The sequence below is a fragment of the Plecotus auritus genome (genome assembly GCF_963455305.1).
Source record: "Plecotus auritus genome assembly, chromosome: 1".
Taxonomy (NCBI): domain Eukaryota; kingdom Metazoa; phylum Chordata; class Mammalia; order Chiroptera; family Vespertilionidae; genus Plecotus; species Plecotus auritus.
In genome coordinates, this window is record NC_137770.1 from 130,847,026 (window position 1) to 130,871,453 (window position 24,428).

Consider the following 24,428-nt stretch of genomic DNA (forward strand, 5'->3'; position numbering starts at 1 on the left):
AATTTTAGACTATCCTTTGTGGTTACTTTAGTTCTCTGAGTTTGCAAGACCGCCATGCAGGCCTTCCCTGAGCTTGTCAGGTTAGCATGTGGCCCCTTTTTGTCTACATAGCTAGTCCCCAGTATTCTATTTCTGCCCCTAACAAAACCACTGTCAACTATTGGCAACTCTTTGGGCTTCTGTTGAGTTGCTGTTTAGCACACAATGGGAAAGAGAGGCTCATAAAAGAACTATGTCTTCCTGAAGGGGAATGAAATTTGAGGATCTTTAAAATCTTGACTACTCACCTCTCCATCCTATTACATTGAGAGGGAAGAGGTTGGGCAAAGTGAAGGAGGAATTATGGGGCTGGTCTTGGAGCCTTTCTTTTTTTTTTAATAAATCTTTATTGTTCAAATTATTACAGGTGTTCCTCTTTTTTTTTTCCCCTTAGCTCCCCTCCACCTGATTCCCCACCCCACCCTACCCCATGCCCTTACCCCCCGCCACTGTCTTCATCCATAGGTGTAAGATTTTTGTCCAATCTCTTCCCACACCCCTCACACCCCCTTCCCCTTGAGAATTGTCAGTCCACTCCCTTTCTATGTCCCTGATTCTATTATATTCTCCAGGCCATTCTGTTCTTCAGATTTTTTATTCACTTGATTTTTAGATTCACTTGTTGGTAGGTATGTATTTGATGTCATTTTGTTGTTCATAATTTTTATCTTTACCTTTTTCTTCTTCTTTCTCTTCTTAAAGAACACCCTTCAGCATTTCATGTAATCCTGGTTTGGTGGTGATGAACTCCTTTAGCTTTTTCTTGTCTGTGAAGCTCTTTATCTGACCTTCAACTCTGAATGATAGCTTTGCTGGGTAGAGTAATCTTGGTTGTAGGTTCTTGCTGTTCATCACTTTGAATATTTCTTGCCACTCCCTTCTGGCCTGCATATTTTCTGTTGAGATATCAGCTGACAGTCGTATGGGTACTCCCTTGTAGGTAACTAACCGTTTTTCTCTTGCTGCTTTCAAGATTCTCTCTTTGTCTTTTGCCCTTGGCATTTTAATTATAATTTGTCTTGCTGTGGTCCTCTTTGGATTCCTCTTGTATGGGGTTCTCTGCGCTTCCTGGACTTGTAAGTCTATTTCTTTCACCAGGTAGGGTAAGTTTTCTGTCATTATTTCTTCTAATAGGTTTTCATTATTTTGCTCTCTCTCTTCTTCTGGCACCCCCAAAATTCGGATGTTGGTATGCTTAAAGTTGTCCCAGAGGCTCCTTACACTATCTTCATATTTTTGGATTCTTTTTTCTTTTTGTTTTTCTGGTTGGGTGTTTTTTGTTTCCTCATATTTCAGGTCTTTGTTTTGATTCTTGGGGTTCTTTGATCTACAGTTGAATTTCTGTATATTCTTTATTTCAGACAGTGTATGCTTAATTTCTGACTGGTCCTTTTCCATTTTTTTGGCATTCTCATTAAGGTCCTTGAAGGTCTCACTAAGCTCCTCGGAGGTCTCATCAAGTTTCTCGGTGGTTTTTAGAAGATTCTTGAGTAACCTTATAAATGTGGTTCTGAACTCTGTATCGTCCTGTAGTTTGCTTTCCTCCATTTCTTTCATTCGTGACATGTTTCTTTGTCTCCCCATTTTGGCTGCTTCCCTGTGTTCATGGAGTGGCTTTGTGTGGTAGGTGACCTATAGGGGCCAGTAGCTCAGCCTCCCCAATCACCTGAAGTGGACGCTCTTGGTTCACCCCGTTGTGGGCTGAGTGCAAAGTCTTGGTGTAGTTAAGCCTTGTTGGTACACTGGGAGGAATTGACCTCCAGGCCAATTGTCTGTGAGGACCCGCTGTGTCTATAATGGAAGAATTGCTGCGCTGGAGACACGCTTATGGTGCAGGACTTGTTTCAGTGGGGCTTTGGTGCTCACTGAGTCTGCCTCTGGAATGTGTCACTTATGGATTTGAGGAGTTGAAATCTGGTGTCTCACACTGACCACTAGGTACACTGGCTTCTGGATCTCCAATGGGGTGCAGGCCAGCTACTGTCTGAGGCCACCCAGCAGGAGCTACAGCGAGAACTACAGTTTTCTCCTCTTTGCTTGGGGTTTGGAGGTTTTGGAGCTGTCTGACCCGGGCTGCAAGTTTGCTATGTTAAGCTGCAATAGGGCAGGCCATTCATATGCTAAAGCCGCTGCTTGGAGCTAGGGTGGGTTTGTAGGTTGTGCAGGGCGGAGTCTCAGGGCGTCACTAGGCTAGGGCGTGGCAAACAGCGATGGCTGCCAGTAAGCCGGCTATGTGTCTCTGACCGCTTCCCCGCGCCCCGTGCCCCAGTGCAGTAAACAATTATTCCTGTGCACAGCCCTGCAAGCAAGCCACCCTCACTTTCCAACCCAATGGCAGACAGTCCAACTTCTCCCTGTAGGAGTTTGGGTCCTCCGCGTCTCCCCAAAAACCGGAGTTCGGAGTAATTGGGAGCTTGTCTCCCTTCAGGTTGAAAAAAGCAGTGCTCCCAGTCGCCTGCCGCCAGCCCGATACGCGTGCCTCCGTATCTCAGCTTTTCAGCGCTTGTGCACGTCTCAATGTTCTTTTCTCTTTCCTTCTAGTTGTAGAACTTCCACTTAGCCAGCTTTCCCGTGGTTCTGGGTGATAGACGTTTTGTCTTTTAGTTGTAGTTTTGAAATTGTTGTGCGAGGCAGCAGTTTAGGTGTTTACCTACGCCACCATCTTGGATCCTCTCTGGTCTTGGAGCCTTTCACTGTGACCATAATTATCTGTTATGTATGTCTCTACTACACATTGGGCTTCTTTTAAGTTCTGGTAATTAATTTGTAATTTATATTCCCTGTTGGAGTATTTCATTAGGTTCTGAAGAATTTTTGAAGGTTTAAAGTGTATGGCTAATGAGTGTTGTTAACTCCCAGCACAGGATTCCTGTCACTAGCCCATTGCCACATACCTATATATGATAGTACATATTTGCTGAATTAACATTCTGTGGAAGAATTCAATCATTTTTGTGTCATAAGGCTAGACTCCCAAGATACCTTTCTTTGCTCTAGTTATTGAGAAATATTTCCTTCTATTTTTCTCTTCTAAACTGATGTATATGAATTTCTAAGTTGCATATTTATTTCTCACAGAAGTTAACGATAGCTAAAGACACTTGATGTCTTTGGTCTGGCATGATTAGTATTTTCTGTGATAGGTTTTTTATGTTTATATGATGTCAAAGAGTTATTGGTATAGTTATAAATTCAGCAATAAGAGATGGTTTAAATCTAGACTAATAAGCTCTTTGGGTTGAAATAATTTTTTACTAAGTATTACATAATACCATTATATGGTTTATTGTATAGAATCTTAATTTCTAGGTGTCAGATATAAAATGTGTACATAAGAAACAAGCTAAAACAAGTCTAAGACTATGTATGCTCAAGTACGATTCCCTCAAAAAATTTTACTTAGCACTAAATATTTTTTAAATTAGAATGGATATAATTTACTTTTGACTTTTTTTTCAGCTAAAACCTCATAATTGAAATGTTCTGCAGCATAACAAAATCAGGACTGGGGATTGTTTAAATAAAAAATTGAATAGATTTTTCAGCTTTTGTTAGGATATATGATTGTATCTGCCGCCTTAAAATTTAAGTATCTATTGGAAAAAATCCTTAATCTTTTATGATCTAATATAATGCCACTAGAGGCCCAATGCACGAAGATTCATGCAAGAATAGGCCTTCCTTCCCCTGGCTGCTGGCTCCGCCTACGCTCTGGCCTGAGCCACCTTTCTGCCTTCGCTCTGGCCTGGAGCCGCCTTTCCGCCTTCCCATGCTGCCCAGAGGCCCAGAGCGGCTGGGGTGATGTGGAACGCCTGCATCATCACCATGGCAACGACTCAAGTGTCCCACCCCCAGCCGCTCAGCGCCTGTGTATGCAAATTAACCTGCCATCTTTGTTGGGTTGATTTTTCTGATTGGCTGGTGGGCGTTGCAAAGGTACGGTCAATTTGTACCTTTCTCTTTTATTAGTGTAGACTAGGAGCCCGGTGCATGAAATTTGTGCACTGGGGGGGGGGGGAGGATTCCTTTCAGCCCAGCCTGCCCCGTCTCACATACTGGGAACCCTCAGGGAATTTCCTATTCCCTTTGTGGGAGGTGACCGGGCTGATCAGGGAAAGGCACCAGCCCCATCACCCCACTGCTGCAGCCACTGCAGCCACCAAGGTGTTTTCATCAACACGGACTCTGGTCCCTTCTCCATGAAAAAATGACAACTTTCTTTAGGCATTTTCAAGATGTGTCTTTCATAGGATATGACATTTCTTTCTTCCTTTTTTTTTTTTTTCATCCTCACCTGAGGATATGTTTCCATTGATTTTTAGAGAATGTGGATGAGAAAGCGAAAGACAGAGAGAAACATCAAAGTGAGAGGAACGCTTTGATTGGTTGCCTCCTGCATGAGCCCTGACCTGGGCCCCAGCCAGGGAGGAGCCTGCAACCTAGGTACATGCCCTTGATCAGAATTTAACCCGGACCCTGTGGTTGGCAAACCTAGGCATTATCCACTGAGCCAAACCGGCTAGGGCAGGATATGACATTTCTTAGCCCTCCAGCAGCGGGCCTTCGTTTTTTTCTCCAGGAGTGTGGTGGAAAAGCCCTAGATCACCTTTTTGGATTCTTATACCCAAGTTACTAAGAATATTACCAGTGGCATACAGGGAGCTTAGCCAATGAGCGGTCAGAAAAGGTGTTTCCTCTGTAGTTCACACCTATCTCCTCCGATCTCTGGCTCCACCACTACCTAAAGCCTTGGGGACTGGGTGGGGGCCCCCCAGTTCCCTCCAATCGCCAGCTCCATCCCTGCCAAGGCCTAAAGCCTCCAGCCCTGGGCGGGGGACCTCCAGCTCCCTCCGATCGCCCGGCTCCACCCCCTGCCAAGGCTGCAAGCCTCTGGCCGAGGTTCGGGCCCTGGGCGGGGGACCTCCAGCTCCCTTCGATCGCCTGGCTCCACCCCCTGCCAAGGCCACAAGCCTCTGGCCGAGGCTCGGGCCCTGGGCAGGGGACCCCCAGCTCGCTCCAGTCGCCCGGCTCTGCCCCCGGCCAAGGCCGGCAAGGGCAGGCGGAAAGCTTGGCTTCCTCTATTGCCGGGGAAACCCAAGCCTCCCTCCTGCTCTCTGTGGCCGTAGCCATCTTGGTTGGGTTTATTTGCATATTCACTCCTGATTGGCTTGTGGGCGTGGGTTGTGGTTGTAGTGGAGGTACGGTCAATTTGCATATTACTCTTGTATCAGATAGGATATGCAGAGTCATTGAATGCTTTTTGATGTTAATATTAGGTGGGAACCTATAGGACTTTAGGTTCAAGTAAATTTCAAAAACAGATGTTCAAAATTCAGTTCTTAGAGCTATTAAGTAGATGTTTTGGTGAATGCCCCACCCTCCCCCCAATCCTCACCTGAGGATATGTTTTGAGAGAGAGAGAGAGAGAGAGAGAGAGAGAGAGAGAGAGAGAGAGAGATATCCATTGCCTCCGTAAGGGCCTGGACCTGGGATCAAACCTGAAAACTTTTGGTGTATGGGACAACACTGACTTGTGAGCTATAGGTTATCCAGTGTTATTATGAACCAATTAAACCTTTTAACTAGTATAATGTTATTATGGAAAGCAAACTTAAGTTTTTCTGCACCAAAGCCTGATAAAGTTTGATTTCACATTGAATTACAGATTCTTCTGGGCCCCTGCTGAAGATTGGTCCTGAAAACTGTGATTAAGTAAATTTTTTGATAGAGGAAATTTGTTGCTTCTGTTTATCAAGATGATTACAACACCTTCAAAACATCCAGGAATTCACTTGTCCTCAGAGACATCTTCTCAAAGGAGAAATATGCCCATTCATGCAGTCTTTTTTGACAGCATTCCTTCAGGGACGCTTACTCCTGTAAAAGATTTGCTGAAATATCAGAACTCCTTTTTAAAATTGAATGACCAGAAAAAGAATCAACTCTCAGAAATGACATTTTTTCAAGATAAAAATGTATTTCATTCTACCATGCTAGCAGAGCCTAGCACCTCTAACAGTCTTCTTAATATTGATATCAGTGCTATAAAGCCCAATAAGGATGGATTAAAAAATAAAGCAAATTATGAATCACCAGGAAAAGTATATCAAAGAATGAAAGAGAAGGTAATGTGTAATAAGCAAGAACAAGCATCACCAAAAAGTGAAAGTAACAAAATATTTATGCTTAATGGAGCTGAGAAAAGAGTATTGCAGCATACCTACCTCTGTGAAGAAAAGGAAAACAACAAATCATTTAAATCAGAAAACAGCTTATTAAGAGGTTAGTTATATTATGTGCTGGTTAAAAAGCTATAATGTGTTATTTATTGTGTCTAGCACTGTTTTAGGTACTCAGTATACAGCCGTGAACAAAATGGACAAAAATCCCTGCCCTCTTGTAGCTAACTCACATTCAGGTGGTGGGGATCAGATACAGTAGGTAATTTTTATGGTACAGTAGAAGTGCTATGGAAAGAAATACGTAGCAGAGTAAGGATGATAGGGAGAGTTAGAGTAGGTTGTAATTTTCAGTGGGATAGTCAGGATATGCTTCCAAAAGAATGTGACATTTGAGCTGAAAAACTGAAGAAGGTGATAGATACAGATAGGTATCTTGGAGAATGGGGAAGGATGATCCAGACAGGTAATAATAGCTGGTACAAATGCCCTGAAATTTCTGTTATTTCAGGAGTGTGCCTCACAAATTCAAGGACTAGCCATGAGATTAATGTATCATGGAATGAATGTACAGAGCTGGGGAGGTGGGGATAAATAAGAGGGTCAGATAATGTAGAGCCTTAATAGGTGGATGTAAGATTTTTCAGCTTTTATTGTGAGCAAAATAGGGAACCATTGGGAGGTTCTAAGGAGAGGGATGATAAGATCTGACTTATGTTTTTAAAATATCACTCTGGCTGTTAATTTGAAATAGTTACTGCAGTAATCCAGGTGAGAGATGGTGTTGGCTTGATCCAAGTGGTAGCAGTGAAGATAAGAAGTGGTTGGATTCTGGATATATTTTAAAGGAAAAGCCAATCACATTAGCCCATATGGGGTGTGGAATGTTAGAAAGGTTATAAAGGATGATTCCATAGAGTGTTTTTTTTCTGTTGTTGTTGTTTGGCTTTGTTTTTATTGCCCAAGCAACTGGGAAGATGTGGTGATTTATCTGAAATAAAGCAGATTGAAGGAGAAGTGGGATCATGATCTCACTCATTTTTGTCATGTGAATTTCCATGTCTTTTAAAAATTTGGGTGTAGATGTGAATTAGGCTGTTGAAAAAAAATTAGTTGGAATTAAAGGGCGTAGTTCAGGTGAGAAAAATATATTTGGGAATTACTAGTACCTAAATAGTCTTTAAAACTATGAGATGAGATGAGATCATCAAGGATTAAGTGTAGAAAGACAAAACATTCAATAATGAGTCCCAAAATTTAGAAGTTAGAATAAAGGATAGAGAGTAGTAAAGGCCACTTAGAAGATAAGGAAGAAGAAAAATTAGGATTGATACTTTGGCAGCCAAGACAACAAAACTAATGCTGCAAAATCAGTTGGGTAAAATGAAGGCTGAGATTTGACCATTGGGTTTAAGAATGTGGAGGTCATTTGAGACTTTGATTAGAGCAGTTTTGGTGGAATGATGGAAGCAAAAACATGATACAAGAGGGTTTAAGAGAGAGTAGAGACAGAAGTTGACAGTGGTGAATATAGACAACTCTTTTTGAGAGGAGCTAAGAAATATGACAAGTACGGTTTTAAAAGATTTTATTGTTTTTAATGATTGGTGAAATAACATTTTTGTATGCTGTTGGGAATAATCCACTGAGATTAGAAGTCTGATACCCTTCAGTAGCTGAGAAAGAATAAAATCTAAAAATGGAGATTTGGCAGCTTTAGGTGGTTTGGCTCAATGGCTAGAGCATCGGCCTGTGGACTGAAGGTCCCAGGTTCAGTTCTGGTCAAGGGTACATTCCTCAGTTGCAGGCTCAATCCCTGGCCCCTGTCAGGACGTGTACTGGAGGCAACCAATCGATGTGTCTTTCATGTCCATGTTTCTCTATCTCTCCCCTTCCCTTCCACTCTCTAAAAAACCAATGAAAAAAATATCCTCGGGTGAGGATTAACACACACAAAAATAATGATGATAATAATAATAAAAATAATAATAATAATAATTGAATAAATGAAAGTGGAGATTTAGGAACATAAACAGATCATCAATCAAACAGGAAGGTAGGCAGTGTTGTATTACTTTAGAAATAATCGAAATAGGAAGTCAGCAGCTGTGAGTGAGTATAGGAAACAGGTATTGAAATTTGAGGAGGTATGGAAGTTTGAATAGTGTAGGAGACTGGAAGAGTGAATGGTCTAGGCTTATATTTAATTTTCTGGGCAACATTAAGAACCTCACTGAGATTTGTGGACATGGATTTAAATAAGACCAATCAGTATGGTTGTGAGTATTCCTCTTGCCCTATTAGCTGTATAGGTGCTGGTGGGGAATAGGCAAGGAGTTGGATTTTAACAGCATTGTAATTTTGCTAAATAGGATGAAGTGAGAGAAAGACAAAGTAGTTGGGGTTGTGTGTGCAAGGTGATAACCACAATTGGCCATGTAATTTAAGTTGGTTAGACAAGGAAAAGAGGACACTAAAAGAGATGAGGAAGTGTGAAGTGGTGTAGGTCTTATTGGGATGGTCAGTGGATTTGAGAGAATGATCTGAAAGATAGAAAGTGTTCAAAAATGGGACACTTGAAATTGAGATTTTAGTGAGTTCAGTAACTAATAAAGATATTTTACATCTGTTATTTCATTTAGCCCTTACAGCAAACGATATGGTAGATGCTCATTTAATAGACTAGGAAATGGAACTTACAAAGAAGTTTTATCTGCCCTATGTGTCACAGATAATAAGTGATGGGCTGAGAATTAAATACAGATAATCTGTTTGAAAGCCCACAGTCTTAACTACTACACAATAGATTGTGGGTGCATTTTTGTGTTTCAAAGACAGTGATATATCTTGACACAAAAAGAGTTCTCTAGGTGAGTTTAGGCTGGAGGTGGGGGAGTACACAAAATAGTCTGTTTCTCATACAGCCTGGGAGAAAAGAGTAGAAGCAAGTGAAATACGCACATTAAAGCACATTTTATATGTAATTTAGAATTAGAGGAAGAAATGAGTAACTGACTGCTTTGAGAATCTGATAACTCTTTCCCCAGAAAAGACACATATATATAGAAACACAAATTTTGTATGTAGTTTCAGAGACCCTCTGCATGGATGTTGGACTCTCAAATAAATGACCCAGGTTATAAACAGCATGTTATATTTGATCAGATTATATGCTTTTCTTTACTGCATTTCCCTGCCATTTCTATAGAATAAGTTAAATAGAAATTTATCCTTTTATAGCATGTCATTATAATAAAATCTTTATAGCCCAGCTGGCGTGGCTCAGTAATTGAGCATTGACCTATGAACCAGGAGGTCATGATTCAATTCCTGGTCAGGGCACATGCCCAGGTTGCAGGCTCAATCCCCAGCGTGGGGGTGTACAGGAGGCAGCCAATCAATGATTCTCTCTCATCATTGATGTTTCTTTTTATTTTTTTTAGAGAGAGGGAAAGATAGAGAGAAACATCAATGTGAGAGAAACACATCGATTGGTTGCCTCCTGCACATACCCCACCCAGGGCCTGGGACAGGGAGGAGCCTGCAACCAGGGTGGGTGCCCTTGACCAGAATCAAACCCTGGACCCTTTGATGCTCTATCCACTGAACCAAACCAGCTAGGGCTCATTGACATTTCTATTTATCTCTCTCTCTCTCCCTCTGCTTTCCTCTCTGAAATAATTAAAAAATTGTAAAAAAAATAAAATCTTCATATTACGATTCTAAGGCCGAAGTCGCACACTTAATAAAGCATATTCACTCCTGAATTTTTTCAAGTATAATATTTGAAATTAAACATAAAATAATTTAGTTTAATGCTCTAGAAGGTATAGCAGAATAAAATGTAAGCAATACTCAAAGTTCTTATTGTTTAGTTTATAAGCCTACCAGATTTGTGCATTTGAAGATCTGCTAAAGAGCTGTCAAAGGGGTATAAATTATTATTGAGTTTGCTATTGAGTCTCAACATTTTGATTTTTAAAGTATAAGTTACAACTCGTCAACTATTCTTTTATATTTTAGAAATTTACAGCAGCCAGAAACAGACTTTTCAAAACTGGATGGTACTTCATATATTATATATACCTGATTTTGTTCCAGATCTCTAGGCTTCTAAATTCAGTAGTATATTTTTGTCTAAAGTTGGCAAGATGTAACATGAAATTTTTAAAAATGCTTTCTCAGCCTGCCAGTGTGATTCAGTGGTTGAGTGTAGACCCATGAGCCCTGGTCAGGGCATATGCCTAGGTTATGGGCTCTAACCCCGGTAGGTGGAGTGCAGGAAGCACCCGATCGATGTTTCTATCTCCCTTCCTCTCTCACAATCAATTTAAAAAGCATATATTTTTTTAAAAAGGATTGAAAGGAGGTTTTAAAAAAATTCTCAGCATAATGTAAGTATAGAGAATGGGTTGAAGGCATGAGAAAATAATGAAGGAAAAAAATTATGTAACTAATATGTTATAAAAGTCTATGTGCCTATATTTGTCTGGTTATTACTAAACCTAAGTCTTTATTTAAATATTTTTAAAAGGCATTTTTTTCCTTCTCGGTGACTAACACATCTCAACTTCTTTCTTTAAAAAAAATCTCAACCCCAGTCCAAGAAGTTCCTCTAGAACCATCAAATATCTTACTCCCAGTCAAGCCAAAGATTCAATGTCAACAAGCAAAGAAATCACCTCTGCACAATTTAACTTATGGTAAAGTGCTATTGGTTTTGTTTTTTGGTTTGTTATTTGAATGTATTGTTAAATGTTCTAGTTATGTTTCCTGTGTAGGCAATAAGCTTTGACTGTGGATGAAAGATCTATACTAATAAAAGTCTATGTGGCCATCATGCCCTCACGCTGTGATGCCCTCATGCCGTCACGCCATCACACCGTAGCACCGTAGCAATCCATCACCAGGAGGCTGCATGCGCAGCGGGCGCACGTGCGTGTGTGTGGAGCCACAGAGGCGAGTTTTGGGGTCCTGGTGGCTCCACGTGGCGAGGCTGGGGGTCCCGGCAGCTCCGCCTCCATGCAGTGGAGCCATGGAGGCTGGACCCCTGGCGTGGGGTCCCCCCGCTCAGGCCTACCTCTTCGGGGCAATCCATCGAGGAGCCCCGGTTGGGTGGGCAGGGCCTACCTTTTTGGGGAGATCGATCATGGGGCTCCCACACTGTGAGAGGGCACAGGTCAGGCTGGGGACAGCCTCCCCCTCCCCCGAATGCATGAATTTCATGCACCAGGCCTCTAGTTAAATTATAAAAGGCAGAAGCACTGGGCAGGAGGGTGGAGTATTCTTAATCTGAAGACTTCTTTTTTTAAAAATCTTTATTGTTCAGATTAGTACAGTTGTTCCTCTTTTTTCCCCCCATAGCTCTCCTCCACCCAGTTCCTCCCCCCACCCTCTGCCCTGACCCTCCTCCACTGTCCTCATCAATAGGTGTACAATTTTTGTCCAATCTCTTCCCTCACCCCCCACACCCCTTTCCCCCTGAGAATTGTCAATCCACTCCCTTTCTATGCCCCTGATTCTATTATATTCACCAGATTATTCTGTTCATCACATTTTTTATTCACTTGATTTTTAGATTCACTTGTTGATAGATATGTATTTGTTGTTCATAATTTTTATCTTTACCTTTTTCTTCTTCTTCCTCTTCTTAAAGAATACCTTTCAGCATTTCATATAATACTGGTTTGGTGGTGATGAACTCCTTTAGCTTTTTCTTATCTGTGAAGCTCTTTATCTGACCTTCAATTCTGAATGATAGCTTTGCTGGGTAGAGTAATCTTGGTTGTAGGTTCTTGCTGTTCATCACTTTGAATATTTCTTACCACTCCCTTCTGATCTGCATAGTTTGTGTTGAGAAATCAGCTGACAATCCTATGGGTACTCCCTTGTAGGTAACGAACTGTTTTTCTCTTGCTGCTTTTAATATTCTCTCTTTGTCTTTTACTCTTGGCATTTTAATTATGATGTGTCTTGGTGTGGTCCTATTTGGGTTCCTCTTGTTTGGGGTTCTGTGCGCTTCCTGGACTTGTAAGTCTATTTCTTTTACCTGGTGGGGGAAGTTTTCTGTCATTATTTCTTCAAATAGGTTTTCAATATTTTGCTCTCTCTTCTTCTGGCACCCCCATAATTCAGATGTTGGTAGGCTTGAAGTTGTCCCAGAGGCTCCTTACACTATCTCCAACTTTTTGGATTCTTTTTTCTTTTTGCTTTTCTGGTTGGGTCCTTTTTTGCTTCTTTGTATTTCAAATCTTTGACTTGATTCTTGTGATCCTCTAGTCTGCTGTTAGATCTCTGTATAATATTTTTTATTTCAGTCAGTGTATGCTTAATTTCTCGTTCGTCCTTTTTCATATCCTCGAGGGTCTCACTAAATTTATTGGCAGTTTCTAGAAAATTCTTGAAAAACCTTATAACCGTGGCTTTGAACTCTATATCCAGGAGTTTGCTTTCCTCCATTTTTTTCATTTGTGACCTGTTTCTTTGTCTTTGCATTTTGGCTGCTTCCCTGAGTTGATAGAGTGGCCTTGTGTGCTAGGTGTCCTATAGGGCCCAGTGGCTCAGCCTCCCCAGTTACCTGAGGTAGACACTCTTGGTGCACCCCTTTGTGGGCTGTGTGCACAATCTTGTTGTAGTTAAGCCTTGATTGTTGTTGGTATCACTGGGAGGAATTGACCTCCAGGCCAGTTGGCTGTGAGGATCAGCTGTGTCTACAAATGGGAGAACATCTGTGCTGGAGACACCCTTATGGGGCAAGACTTGCTTCAGTGGGGCCTTGGTGCTCACTGAGTCTGCCCCCTTGAGTGTGTCTCTTATGGATCTGAGGAGCTGTAATCTGGATGGTCCCACTCTGACCACTGGGTACACTGGCTCTTGGATCTCCAAGGAGGTGCAAATTTAGCTTCTGCCTGAGGCCACCCAGCGGGAGCTACAGAGAGATCTGCAGATTCCTCTTCTTTGTTTGGAGTTTGGAGGTGCCCAGATGAGGCCCAGCTGTGAAGCAGTGCAAGTTGCTGTGGGGCCTTGGGCCTTCTTTTGGCAGCTCTGGGGCTCTCTGACCCAGCTGCAGTTTGTTAGGTAATTTTAAATTGCAAAGGGCCAGGCCATTCATATGCAAAAGCCTCTGCGCACAGCTTGGGTGGGGCGGGGTCTCAGGGGAATCAATAAGGCGGAGTAAACAGCTATGGCTGATCCTCACCCCTGCCCTAAGAGACCCCCGGGCCTCAGTGTCCCTCGGTAATCACTGCAAGCACCTCTGAGAGAAAGCCGCCCTCGAGTTCCGCCCGAAGCCAGCCAGTCCAGTTTCTCCCCGTATGAGTCTGGGTCCCCAGAGTCTTGCCCGGAACTGGAGTTCAGAGCAGTCGGGAGCTTGTGTCTCCCTGTGGATTGAAAAAGCCAGCTGTGTACTCAGTTGCCAGCCCTTTCCAAGCACGCACCTCTGTATCTCTGCACTTTACTTCCGCAGCTCCTCTGAGTCTCTGTGCTTTTCTCTTTCCTTCTAGTTGTAGAGTTTCCAATCAGCCAGCTTTCCTGTGGTTCTGGATGATGTCCATTTTGTCTTTTAGTTGTAGTTTTGAAGTGGTTGTGTGAGGCAGCAAGTTCAGGTGTTTACCTATGCCGCCATCTTGGTTTCTCTCTGAAGACTTCTCTTTAATATTAAGTTTTAAATTTTCCTGTTTTTCTTTTAATTTCATATGAATCTTCTGAAAATTTTCTTTGACTTTGTATTTTTTTTTTTTTTTTGCAGAGCTTCCCGTTCTGAACCAAGAACATGACAATGTTTCAGCTGCAGGAGTCTCCAACAGGGCATTAACTAGAGCTCTGGCCAAACAAATTCTTTCAAAGGAAAATACAGTTGCAACCACTAAGTTCAAAAAGAACACATTTGTTTTAGAAGACATTAACTCTACCTATGAAAAATCCCAAAATGCTACTGCTGAGATTCTCAATACTAACTGTGTTTCTGTTAAAAATGACAGTCAATTAATGATTTCTGATAATAAGGTCAGAATGAAAAGGACTTCACAACAGGAAATTAAGGGAAGAAATGAGAAAACAGTGCCCAGAGAAATTGTTCTTCCAGGTTCTATAAACGACACATGTAAAATTGTGCTTGCTACTGCAGGGTTTAATGTACCAATACCTCAGGGATCAAAAAGATACACTTCAAAGCTTCTTCCAAGTATATGCCAAACTACTACAAACGGAGTTAAAAATAATAAGGTAGGAAAACTTTTAAGGCAGATACGTATTTTTGTTTTTTATCCCCATTCTTTAAGAGCTTGAGCTCTTATGTTCTCTCATTACTACTATTTAATGGTAGAGGCAGTGGGTTGAAAGCAAGAAGGCCCAGGTGTTAAGTCTTACCTTGCTTGATTATTAGTTGCATAGCCTTCAACAATTTACTTACTCCGTGTGGGGATGAACACTGATTTTATTCCTGTTTTTAATTTCCCCCCCCCTGATTCTTGGGGTACTATTAATAACAAGAGAAAGGAATTACGTATAGCACCTAAAGATTTGAGAATTTTTTCTGTTGTAAAGTAGCAGTGATCAATAAAAGACTTCAGACCATCAAACTATGTTACCTTAGAACATTTGCTGAAGAAACTGGAATGGAACAATAAGTTCAAGGAGAAAGATAAAAGGTTAAGTTTATAGTTATTAAAGGTTTGTCCATTAATTTTTAAAAGGATGATGGTGGGCATTTTCCAGACAGAAGCCAGGGTCTTTATGAAGTCCTCAATTTCTACCCAACAGCTCCTTAAAATATTAAATCATGTCATTCTCTGCTCAAAATTCTCCAGTAACTTCTTACCTCAAGAGAAAACACTAAGCCTTTACATGGTTTACAGACTGTACATAATTGAATTCCTGGAGATAACCAGCCTCATCATATAGAGCTCAACAAATATTTGCTGAATGAGTATTTTGACATTCTATATAAGCAATATGGTATGGGGTTCTAAAGCCAGAATTCCAATTTTGTAACCCATCTGTGCCACTAACTAGCTATGTGTGACATGGACAAGTTATTTATATTACTTAACTAGACCTTACAGAGTTTCTTTATCTATAAAATGAAGTTAATAATATCTCCCAGTGTTAGGGGGATAATCTGAGTAAATGCATCTAAAGTGCTTGGGACAATATCTAGTGTTAACTTTTATTTTTACTACCATCTGACATATTTGATGTACGTGTCTCAGGTAGTTCCCAATGTGGAAGTAGAAATAATTTTATTGTCTCTTCCCCAAATCCTACCTATAATTTTTTAAATGAACATAAATGTGAAGTACAGTAACTAACAGCACTGTTCCATTTTTAATATCTTTTTCTGACTCAACATAAAGTACCACTAGAGAATGTCTTTATATATAAACTTAAAATTTTATATATAAAGTAAATGACTTGTCAAATTAGTCATTTTATGACCTTGGGCTACATATCTCATCAGAATTAGTTGAATGTTAAATTGTTACATAATAGAAACAATTTCCTACCACTGGTGTTCACAGAAATTTTCCTTATAATAGAATTTTACTTGTCCTAAAATAAGGAATTCTCTGCTGTTCACATATTTGCTTTGGAATAGAATGCTGTTAAATATAGATTCCTAGCAATTACCTTTATAGTTTATAAGAAATTGAATGCAACTTCAAATCAACTTTGTAAAGAAAAAATATGTGCTGTGAGTTTTTAGGAATAAGAGTGATGGGGACATACATGTATATTACATAACTAACCTCTTTTCTCCAAGTTATTGGGTCTTTGGTGGGACTTAATGTTGTTTTTTTATAATTTTTTAAAATATGTTTTATTGATATTTTACAGAGAGGAAGGGAGAGGGATAGAGAGCTAGAAACATCGATGAGAGAGAAACATTGATCAGCTGCCTCCTGCACATCCCCTACTGGGGATGTGCCTGCAACCAAGGTACGTGCCCTTGACCGGAATCGAACCCGGGACCCTTCAGTCCGCAGGCCAACGCTCTATCCACTAAGCCAAACCGGTTTCGGCAGGGACTTAATGTTTTCATGACTACCTTAGGATTTTAGGTGAATCCCCCTCCCCTATACCCCCCCCCCACCCGCCCCCGGGACTGAGATACTAGATAATAAGAATATTTAAAGTATAATTGATTCTGGATTGGAAAGAAACTATGCAATAAGATTTCAGCGCAGTGTTTCTCACCATTCATCTTTTCTGTTTTGTTTACAAGAGTTTTATCTTATTGCTGTTTAAAATAGAGTATGATTTTTGCCCTAACCGGTTTGGCTCAGTGGATAGAGCGTCGGCCTGCGGACTGAAGGGTCCCAGGTTCAATTCCGGTCAAGGGCATGTACCTGGGTTGCGAGCATATCCCCAGTGGGGGGCGTGCAGGAGGCAGCTGATCGATGTCTCTCTCTCATCGATGTTTCTAACTCTCTATCCCTCTCTCTTCCTCTCTGTAAAAAATCAATAAAATATATTTAAAAATAAAAAATAAAATAGAGTATGATTTTTATATAGATGAGCACTAAGGAATCATTTGGATTACTTATGAGTTTTTTCTTTTAATGTAAATTGATTTTGTAATGCTTTATGCTACAAGTAATGCAGAAAATATATATTTTATTTTATGTTTAATTAGGTAGTCCGGCTACAGGAATGGATGATTAAAATCATCAACAATAATACTGCTATATGCGTAGAAGGAAAATTGATGTAAGTATAACGTTTGAATGTATATATATAACCATTGATTTCAGAGAGGGAGGGAAAGGGAGAGAGACAGAAACACCAATGATGAGAGACAATCATCAATCAGCTTCCTTCTGCACATACCCCACTGGGAATGGAGCCCATAGCCCGACTGGGAATTGAACCACGACGACCTCCTGGTTCACAGGTCAATGCTCAACCACTGAGCCACACCAGCTGGGCTTGAATATTCTTTTAAAAAAATAAGACATAAGAGCTTAAAAGGCGAAGCATGAGAAATAAACAGACTGTCTAGGTTGCAAAGTAAAAGCAAAAATGGTAAAATGACTATATATTGATTGTAACCAGCTTTCTAATTTTTGCCTTATAGGTTATTTTTTAAATAGTGACAGCTCAAATTTTTATACACAGTGCTTTATTTTTTTCCCAGAGGTTTTAATAAGTTGACTGGTATTTGCTGCTTAATTACATTTGGTTAGTTAATATTTACTTACATGCATTTTAATTCAGGGTCTCACATCTAAATTTATATCTAAAATAACCAGGTATAAATTATTGCTTCAGACAATGAATCAAAATTATTTTAAAACTTTGTCACACAGCTACATATTAAAATAGGGCACTTTCTGGTTCTCCCTAAAGTGAAAGAATCATTGGGTAAGGGCTTTACTTAATTCTGCTAATCTATTAGCACCATTTCCTATTCTTCAAAATCAATATCTTAGAGATTAAAAAAATATTTTTTTGTAAAACAACAACACATAATTAAAACAACACAGGATATCACTATTCAAAGGTACTGGCCTGGAAATTTATAAGTTGAGTATACGAACTCTTGTCTTGCCCACTCCATTTCTGCCTGCTGTATGCCCATTTTCTGAATATCCAAGAGGCAGTGTAGCTTGCCTTGGTTGGAATTCTATTGCTGCTACTTACTGACTGTATGACTTGGGCAGTCTCAGTTATTTCATCTGTACAGTGGTGATAATAATATTACTACTTTTTTTTTAGTTATTTTGAGGATTAAATGAGTTATATTTTTAAAACTTGAGAAAAGAACTTTAAAGTGCTATTGAAGTGTTTGTTAAATAAAATTAAGCCAAAAAAACAAAAACAGGATGAGATGTAATACTGTATTAAGGTATAATATATGAATTTAGTATCATTTGACCAAATGTATAGAACTTAATTTTCTTATTACACTTAAATTTAGTATGTTTATTTTTAATTATCTAGTAAATTGGAGAATGTTCAACATTTATCTAATACATCTTCATATTTCATTCTATTTTATACTATACGGATTCATGCACATTGAAAGGAAATTAATTAGAAGAAATATTTTAATATCACTGTTTGCCCTTTCTCTATAATAGAAGTGTCAGAGATGAAAGAAAATTAGTAAGATGTATATGAAAATAATCTATAAATTGATTAATAAACAGTAACAACATGATATAACATCAAAGACAGAAAAACAATAAAAACATGATATAAAATCAACAAAAACATGATATAAAAACAACATTGATATAAACAATGACTGATAAATTGATTAAACTGCATGCGTGTGTCAACGTTTATTTTTAAACTAGAGGTCTAGTGCACAAATTCGTGCATGGGTGGGGTCCATCTGACTGGCCTGGCCCATTCGGGGCAGATTGGGCCTGGGCCTGTTGGGAGGAGGAGATGGCAGGAGGTTGGCTGACTGGCCCGCCCCTGATCAGGGCCGGGCTGGCTGGGGGAAGGGGCCAAGGGTGATTGGGGTTGGGGGCCCAATTGGGGGTGGGGATGTCCATGGGGAGGGGCTGTGGGCGGTGGGCCAGCTGGCCCCACCCCTGAATGGGGTGGGGGGTGTTGATCGGGGACCAGCAGCCTGGGGGAGGGGCCATGTATGGTTGGCCAGTCGGCCCTGCCCCTGATCAGGGTTGGGGGGCCGGTCTGGGGTGGGGCCAGGCGTGGGGAAGAGCTGCAGGAGGTTGGCCAGCTGGCCCTGCCCTCTATTGGAGTGGCAGGGGGCAATCAGGAGTGGAGCCAGCCAGGGGAGGGTCTGTGGGCCGATCAGCGTAGTAGGGGCCCATGGGGGCAGGGCCCGCTGGCCAGGGGGAGGGACTGCAGGAGGTTTGCCGCCCAGCCCTGCCCCTTATTGGGGTGGGGGTGTGTGATCAGGGATGGGGAGAGGGGCTGCAGGCTGACCAGGGTGGTGAGGGCCCATCAGGGGCGTGGCCAGCTGGGGAGAGGGGCTGCAGGAGGATGACCGCCCAGCCCCACCCCCTCTTGGGGTGGGGCAGTTCAATCAGGGGTGGGCCTATCGTGGTGGGGTGGGCTGCTTTGGGGCGGGACTGGAGGGAAGAGAGGGAGCGTTTAGCCAGGCCCGTTCTTGATCGGGATGGAAGAGTCCAGTCAAGGGCAGGCCAGCAGGGGGGGAGGGGCCGCAAGGTTGGCCAGACAGCCCCACCCTCTGATCGGGCAGGTTTACTGGCCACAGTGGGCGTCATAGTGACCGGTCGTTAGGTCATTATGGCCATATGGTAGCTGGTTTCTTATATATATACTAGAGGCCCAATGCACGAAATTCGTGCATGGGGGGGGGTCCCCTCAGCCCAGCTTGCACCCTCTCCAATCCGGGACCCCTCGGGGGATGTCCGACTGCTGGCAGCCGGACATCCCTTCACAATCCTGGACTGCTGTCTCCTAACCACTTGCCTGCCCGCTTACCTGCCTCATTGCCCCTAAACACTCTGCCTGCCAGCCTGATAGCCCCTAACCACTCCCCTGCCGGCCTGATTGATATCTAACTGCTCCCCTGCCGTTATGATTGTCCCCAACTGCCCTCCCCTGCCGGCCCGATCACCTCCAACTGCCCTCCCCTGCCGGCCCAATTGCCCCCAACTGCCTTTCCCTGTGGGGCTGAGGGGACTGGGGGACTCCAGCTGTATGAGGTGGGGCTGAGGGGACTGAGAGACTGAGGCTGGATGAGGTGGGGCTGAGGGGACTGGGGGACTGAGGCTGGATGAGGCAGGGCTGAGGGACTGGGGGACTCTGGCTGGATGAGACGGGGCTGAGTGGACTGGGGGACTGAGGCTGGATGAGGCAGGGCTGAGACTGGGGGACTCTGACTGGATGAGGGGACTGGGGGACTGAGGCTGGATTAGGCAGGGCTGAGGCTGGATGAGGCGGGGCTGAGAGGACTGGGGGACTCCGGCTGGATTAGGAGGGGACTGGCAGACTGAGGCTGGATGAGGCGGGGCTGAGGGGATTGGGCACTGCCATCTTGTGGCTATGGGCGCTGCCATCTTGTGAGGGTGTGACGGTCAATTAGCATATTCCCTCTTTATTACATAGGATATAGATTGCCAGTGCGCGTCATATGTACCACACAGACGGTTGGTCACTTTAGCCTTTTATATATATAGATATATATAGATTTATCCTTAGCTTCATTTGAGGAAATATAGAGTAGATTTATGAGTAAATGATTTGATATTGCAGTTTGTTTTTTCCCTGGAACTTCGTTTTGGTACTTTCTAAAGAGGAGGGTAAAAACATTTGGCTGTATAGTGAGGATTGAAAATCCACAAGCGTGGATGGATCCGAACTCTAAAATTGCATGAAAGCTAACACAGTATAGGCCCCGAGAAGAGGTTTAGGAAATCATTCTTTGGAAGCTTAGCATCAGGATGGAATTGCAAATATTGTCAACACCAGATATTTAGAGATACTCCCTGCTTCCTTACTAATGATATATTTTATACATACTGGTGCTCTGAGGATCACATTAAGCAAGCAATTGAATTCTGCTGCAATGTTTGGCCCTCAAATGTTTATAATCCTATATAATAAAAGTCTAGGTTGCGTCATGCCCTCGTGCAGTGTTGTCACAAGATGGCCGCGTGCACAGTGGAGGCGGGGCCCAACGGCCGCTCTGTGCCGTGAGGCCTGAGGGTCCTGCGGCTACACGCAGCGCGGAGGAAGCCGTTCCCGCCATCTCCACTGCCTCGCACGGAGGAGGCGGGTCACGGCAGGCGAGGGCAGTTGTGAGTAATCAGGCCGGCAGGGGAGGGCAGTTGGGTGTGATCAGGCCGGCAGGGGAGCAGTTAGGGGATGATCAGGCTGGCAGGCAGAAGCGATTAGGGGCAGGCAGGCAGGCAGGCGCGTGGATAGGAGCCAGCGGTCCCGGATTGTGAGAGGGATCGGGCCTCAACTGGCAGTTGGACATCCCCTGGGGGGGTCCCAGATTGGAGATGGTGCAGGCTGGGTTGAGGGACAACCCCTCTGCCATGCACAAATTTCGTGCAATGGGCATCTAGTCTATATAATAAAAGCCTAAGCGACCCTTATGGCGGAATAACCAGAATGACAGGTTGCTATGATGTGCACTGACACCAGGGGGCAGGTGCTCAATGCAGGAGCTGCCCCTTGGTGGTGAGTGCACTCCCACAGGGGAAGCACTGCTCAGCCAGAAGCTGGGCTCACGGCTGGCAAGTGCAGCAGCGGTGGTGGGAGCCTCTCCTGCCTCCGCGGCAGCGCTAAGGAGCAGTGTACCTAGCAGTAAGGAGCAGTGAGCAGGGGGGCAGTAAGGAGCAAGGGGTCCTAGACTGCGAGAGGGCACAGGCCAGGCTGAGGGACCCCCCTCCAATGCACGAATTTCGTGCACCGGGCCTCTGGTTAGATTATAATATTGTTAATGTAGCTTGAATGCAAATTTATTACTTTCTATTATAATTTGATATATTTATCTATATCCATTGTGATTCCTATGAATAATTTGGCCTTAACTAAGCTATTTTTTCCTCTTAGAGACGTCACTAATATCTATTGGCACAGTAATGCAATTGTAGAACGGATTGAACACAACAAACTTAAGACATTATCAGGCAACATTTATATATTAAATGGAATGATAGACCGGATTTCCATGAAAGAAGCAGGTAATGACTCATTATTAATTGATAAGTCATTTTAATAAGTGAATTAACCATATTTCTAATACTAATATAATTTTTTACTTTTAATTAGATGTTTTAAAACTGTGAATCAGTCAAAACTAAAAGTTAAAAACAGAATTGACCATATTATGTAAAATTATTTGACAGTTTAAATAAGTCCAGTGATATTTATTTATTGTTTTAATTAAGTGAAGTGTTCCTTATTTGGGAAGAATTGCTTTATAAGAATATAATGTAACTCCCTAGGTCCTCTCTTTGTTGAACCTGCCCTGCACAGCCCCAGTCTTGGTATAATCTAATTTTCTGCCTGTGACTTGCACACAGCTAATAGGGTTGAAGAAAACCACATCTGAGCAGTCTACTTTAAATTTATGATTATTAGCAACAAATTGTGGTCCTTAATGCTACTTGGAATCCTACCACAATTCTCCATTCACTCTCCTATTCTCCGTAATGACTACTTCATATATTTTTTTAAATATATTTTTATTGATTTCAGAGAGGAAGGGAGAGGGATAGAGAGAGAGAATCATTGATCTGCTGCCTGCTACATGCCCCCTACTGGGGATCGAGCCCGCAACCAGGGCATGTGCCCTTGACCGGAATCTAATCTAGGACCCTGCAGTCCAAAGGCTGATGCTCTATCCCCTGAGCCAAACCGGCTAGGGCTACTTCATATTTTTACAAGCATCTGCTCCCTCCTTCTCTTAGGTGGGGGTAGGGGTAAGGGAAGGAGGGTATGACCTAAGCAATAAAAATAATCAGAAAAGAACGTTTTTTTCATATGTTCTCATTTGTTTGCACCTAGAGCTGCTTTTATGTGGATGAATAGTCCATATTTCTGTCTGTGTCAGCCTCTGCATTTGTACTCTAGCTCCCATTTTCCCTTTTACTTAAAGATATCACTGTAGTAATTCTCCCTTCTCCTATCAAAAACAATCCCTCTTTTCTTTTTTTAGAGAACAGTCCTTTTAACCACACTTCTTTTATCTACTCTCAATTATAGCAAAGTAACTCTGAAAATTTGTTATATATAATTCCTCTTGAGTTTTCCCCCATTTTTTCCCTTGAATTCTCTTTAATTATGCTGTAATCCCCAATTCTTCACTGAAGCAGCTCTTATCAAAGTCACCAGTGGCTCCCACATTGCTAAATCCAGTATAAACTTGACACAGTTAATCTTACCTACCGCCTTGAAACACTTTTTTTAAAAAAATAATTCTTTATTGTTGAAAGTGTTACATATGTCCCCTTTCCCCCCCCCCATTAACCCCCACCAGCCTGCCCCTGTCCCCCCACCCAGGCCTCCATCCCATTGTCTGTGTCCATGGGCCATGTATACAGTATATGCATACCAGATCTTTGGTTGATTATCTCTTACCCTTCTTTCCTCCCCTGCCTTCCTTCTGAGATTCCTCACTCTGTTCCATGCTTCCATGTCTCTGGATCCATTCCGTTCATCAGTTTATTTTGTTACTTAGATTCCACATATGAGTGAGATCACGTGATACTTGTCTTTCTCTGACTGATTTATTTTACTTAGCATGATATTCTCCTGGTCCCTCCATGCTGTCTCAAAGGATAAGAGATGCTTCTTTTTTATTGCTGCATAGTATTCCATGGTATAAATGCACCACAGCTTTTTTATTCACTCATCTACTGATGGGCACTTGGGCTGTTTCCAGATTTTAGCTATTGTAAATTGTGCTGCTATAAACATAGGGTGCATACATTCTGATTGGTATTTCGGGTTTCTTTTAGGACATATTCGTAGAAGTGGGATCACTGGGTCAAATGGCAGTTCCATTTTTAGTATTTTCAGGAGACTTCATAACTGTTTTTCATAATGGCTGCACCAGTCTGCATTCCCACCAGCAGTGTACTAACTATGGTTCCCTTTTCTCCACATCCTCTCCAGCACTTGTCATTTGTTGATGAAACACTTAACTTGGCTTCTAAAATACCATATTCTTATTTTCATGCTATCTCACTCCCTGTTCCTTCTTAGTTTCTTTGCTCGTTTTTCTTTTTTCTTTGCCTCTTAATAATGGGTAGACTAGGGCTTTTTCTACATTTAGTACTATGCTGATTTCTTTGAGGCTTTAAATATTAATCTATGTGGTGACAAATGCCAAATTTATACTCTTCTAGCCACTCAACTCACTTTCCATCTGCTCATTTGACATCTCCATTAGGATGTCTACAGGCATCTCAAACTTAATATAGTCATGTATCACTTAATGACAGGGATTCATTATGAAAAAACATTGTTAGGTGGTTTCGTGATGTGAACATTATAGAGTGTACTTACACAAACATAAATAGTGTAGCATATTACACACCTAGGCTGTATAGCATAGCCTATTGCTCCTAGGCTACAAATCTATACAGCACATTACTCTACTGAATACTATAGGCCAGTGGTCGGCAAACTCATTAGTCAACAGAGACAAATATCAATAGTACAATGATTGAAATTTCTTTTGAGAGCCAAATTTTTTAAACTTAAACTTCTTCTAATGCCACTTCTTCAAAATAGACTCGCCCAGGCCATGGT

At 42.0% G+C, this 24,428-nt stretch overlaps 1 protein-coding gene across 3 annotated transcripts in view; it reads left to right on the top strand.

Moving 5' to 3' along the window:
- MIS18BP1 (MIS18 binding protein 1) overlaps window positions 1–24,428 on the top strand; it is a 73,413-nt gene that overhangs the window by 13,260 nt on the left and 35,725 nt on the right. For all 3 annotated transcript variants that reach the window (XM_080659159.1, XM_080659160.1, XM_080659161.1), the window contains exons 2-6: window positions 5,705–6,321; window positions 10,820–10,921; window positions 13,966–14,441; window positions 16,852–16,925; window positions 21,723–21,853. In XM_080659159.1, the coding sequence (XP_080515285.1) occupies window positions 5,796–6,321; window positions 10,820–10,921; window positions 13,966–14,441; window positions 16,852–16,925; window positions 21,723–21,853 (1,309 nt within the window). In that variant the 5' untranslated portion in view covers window positions 5,705–5,795. The remainder of the gene's footprint in view (window positions 1–5,704; window positions 6,322–10,819; window positions 10,922–13,965; window positions 14,442–16,851; window positions 16,926–21,722; window positions 21,854–24,428) is intronic.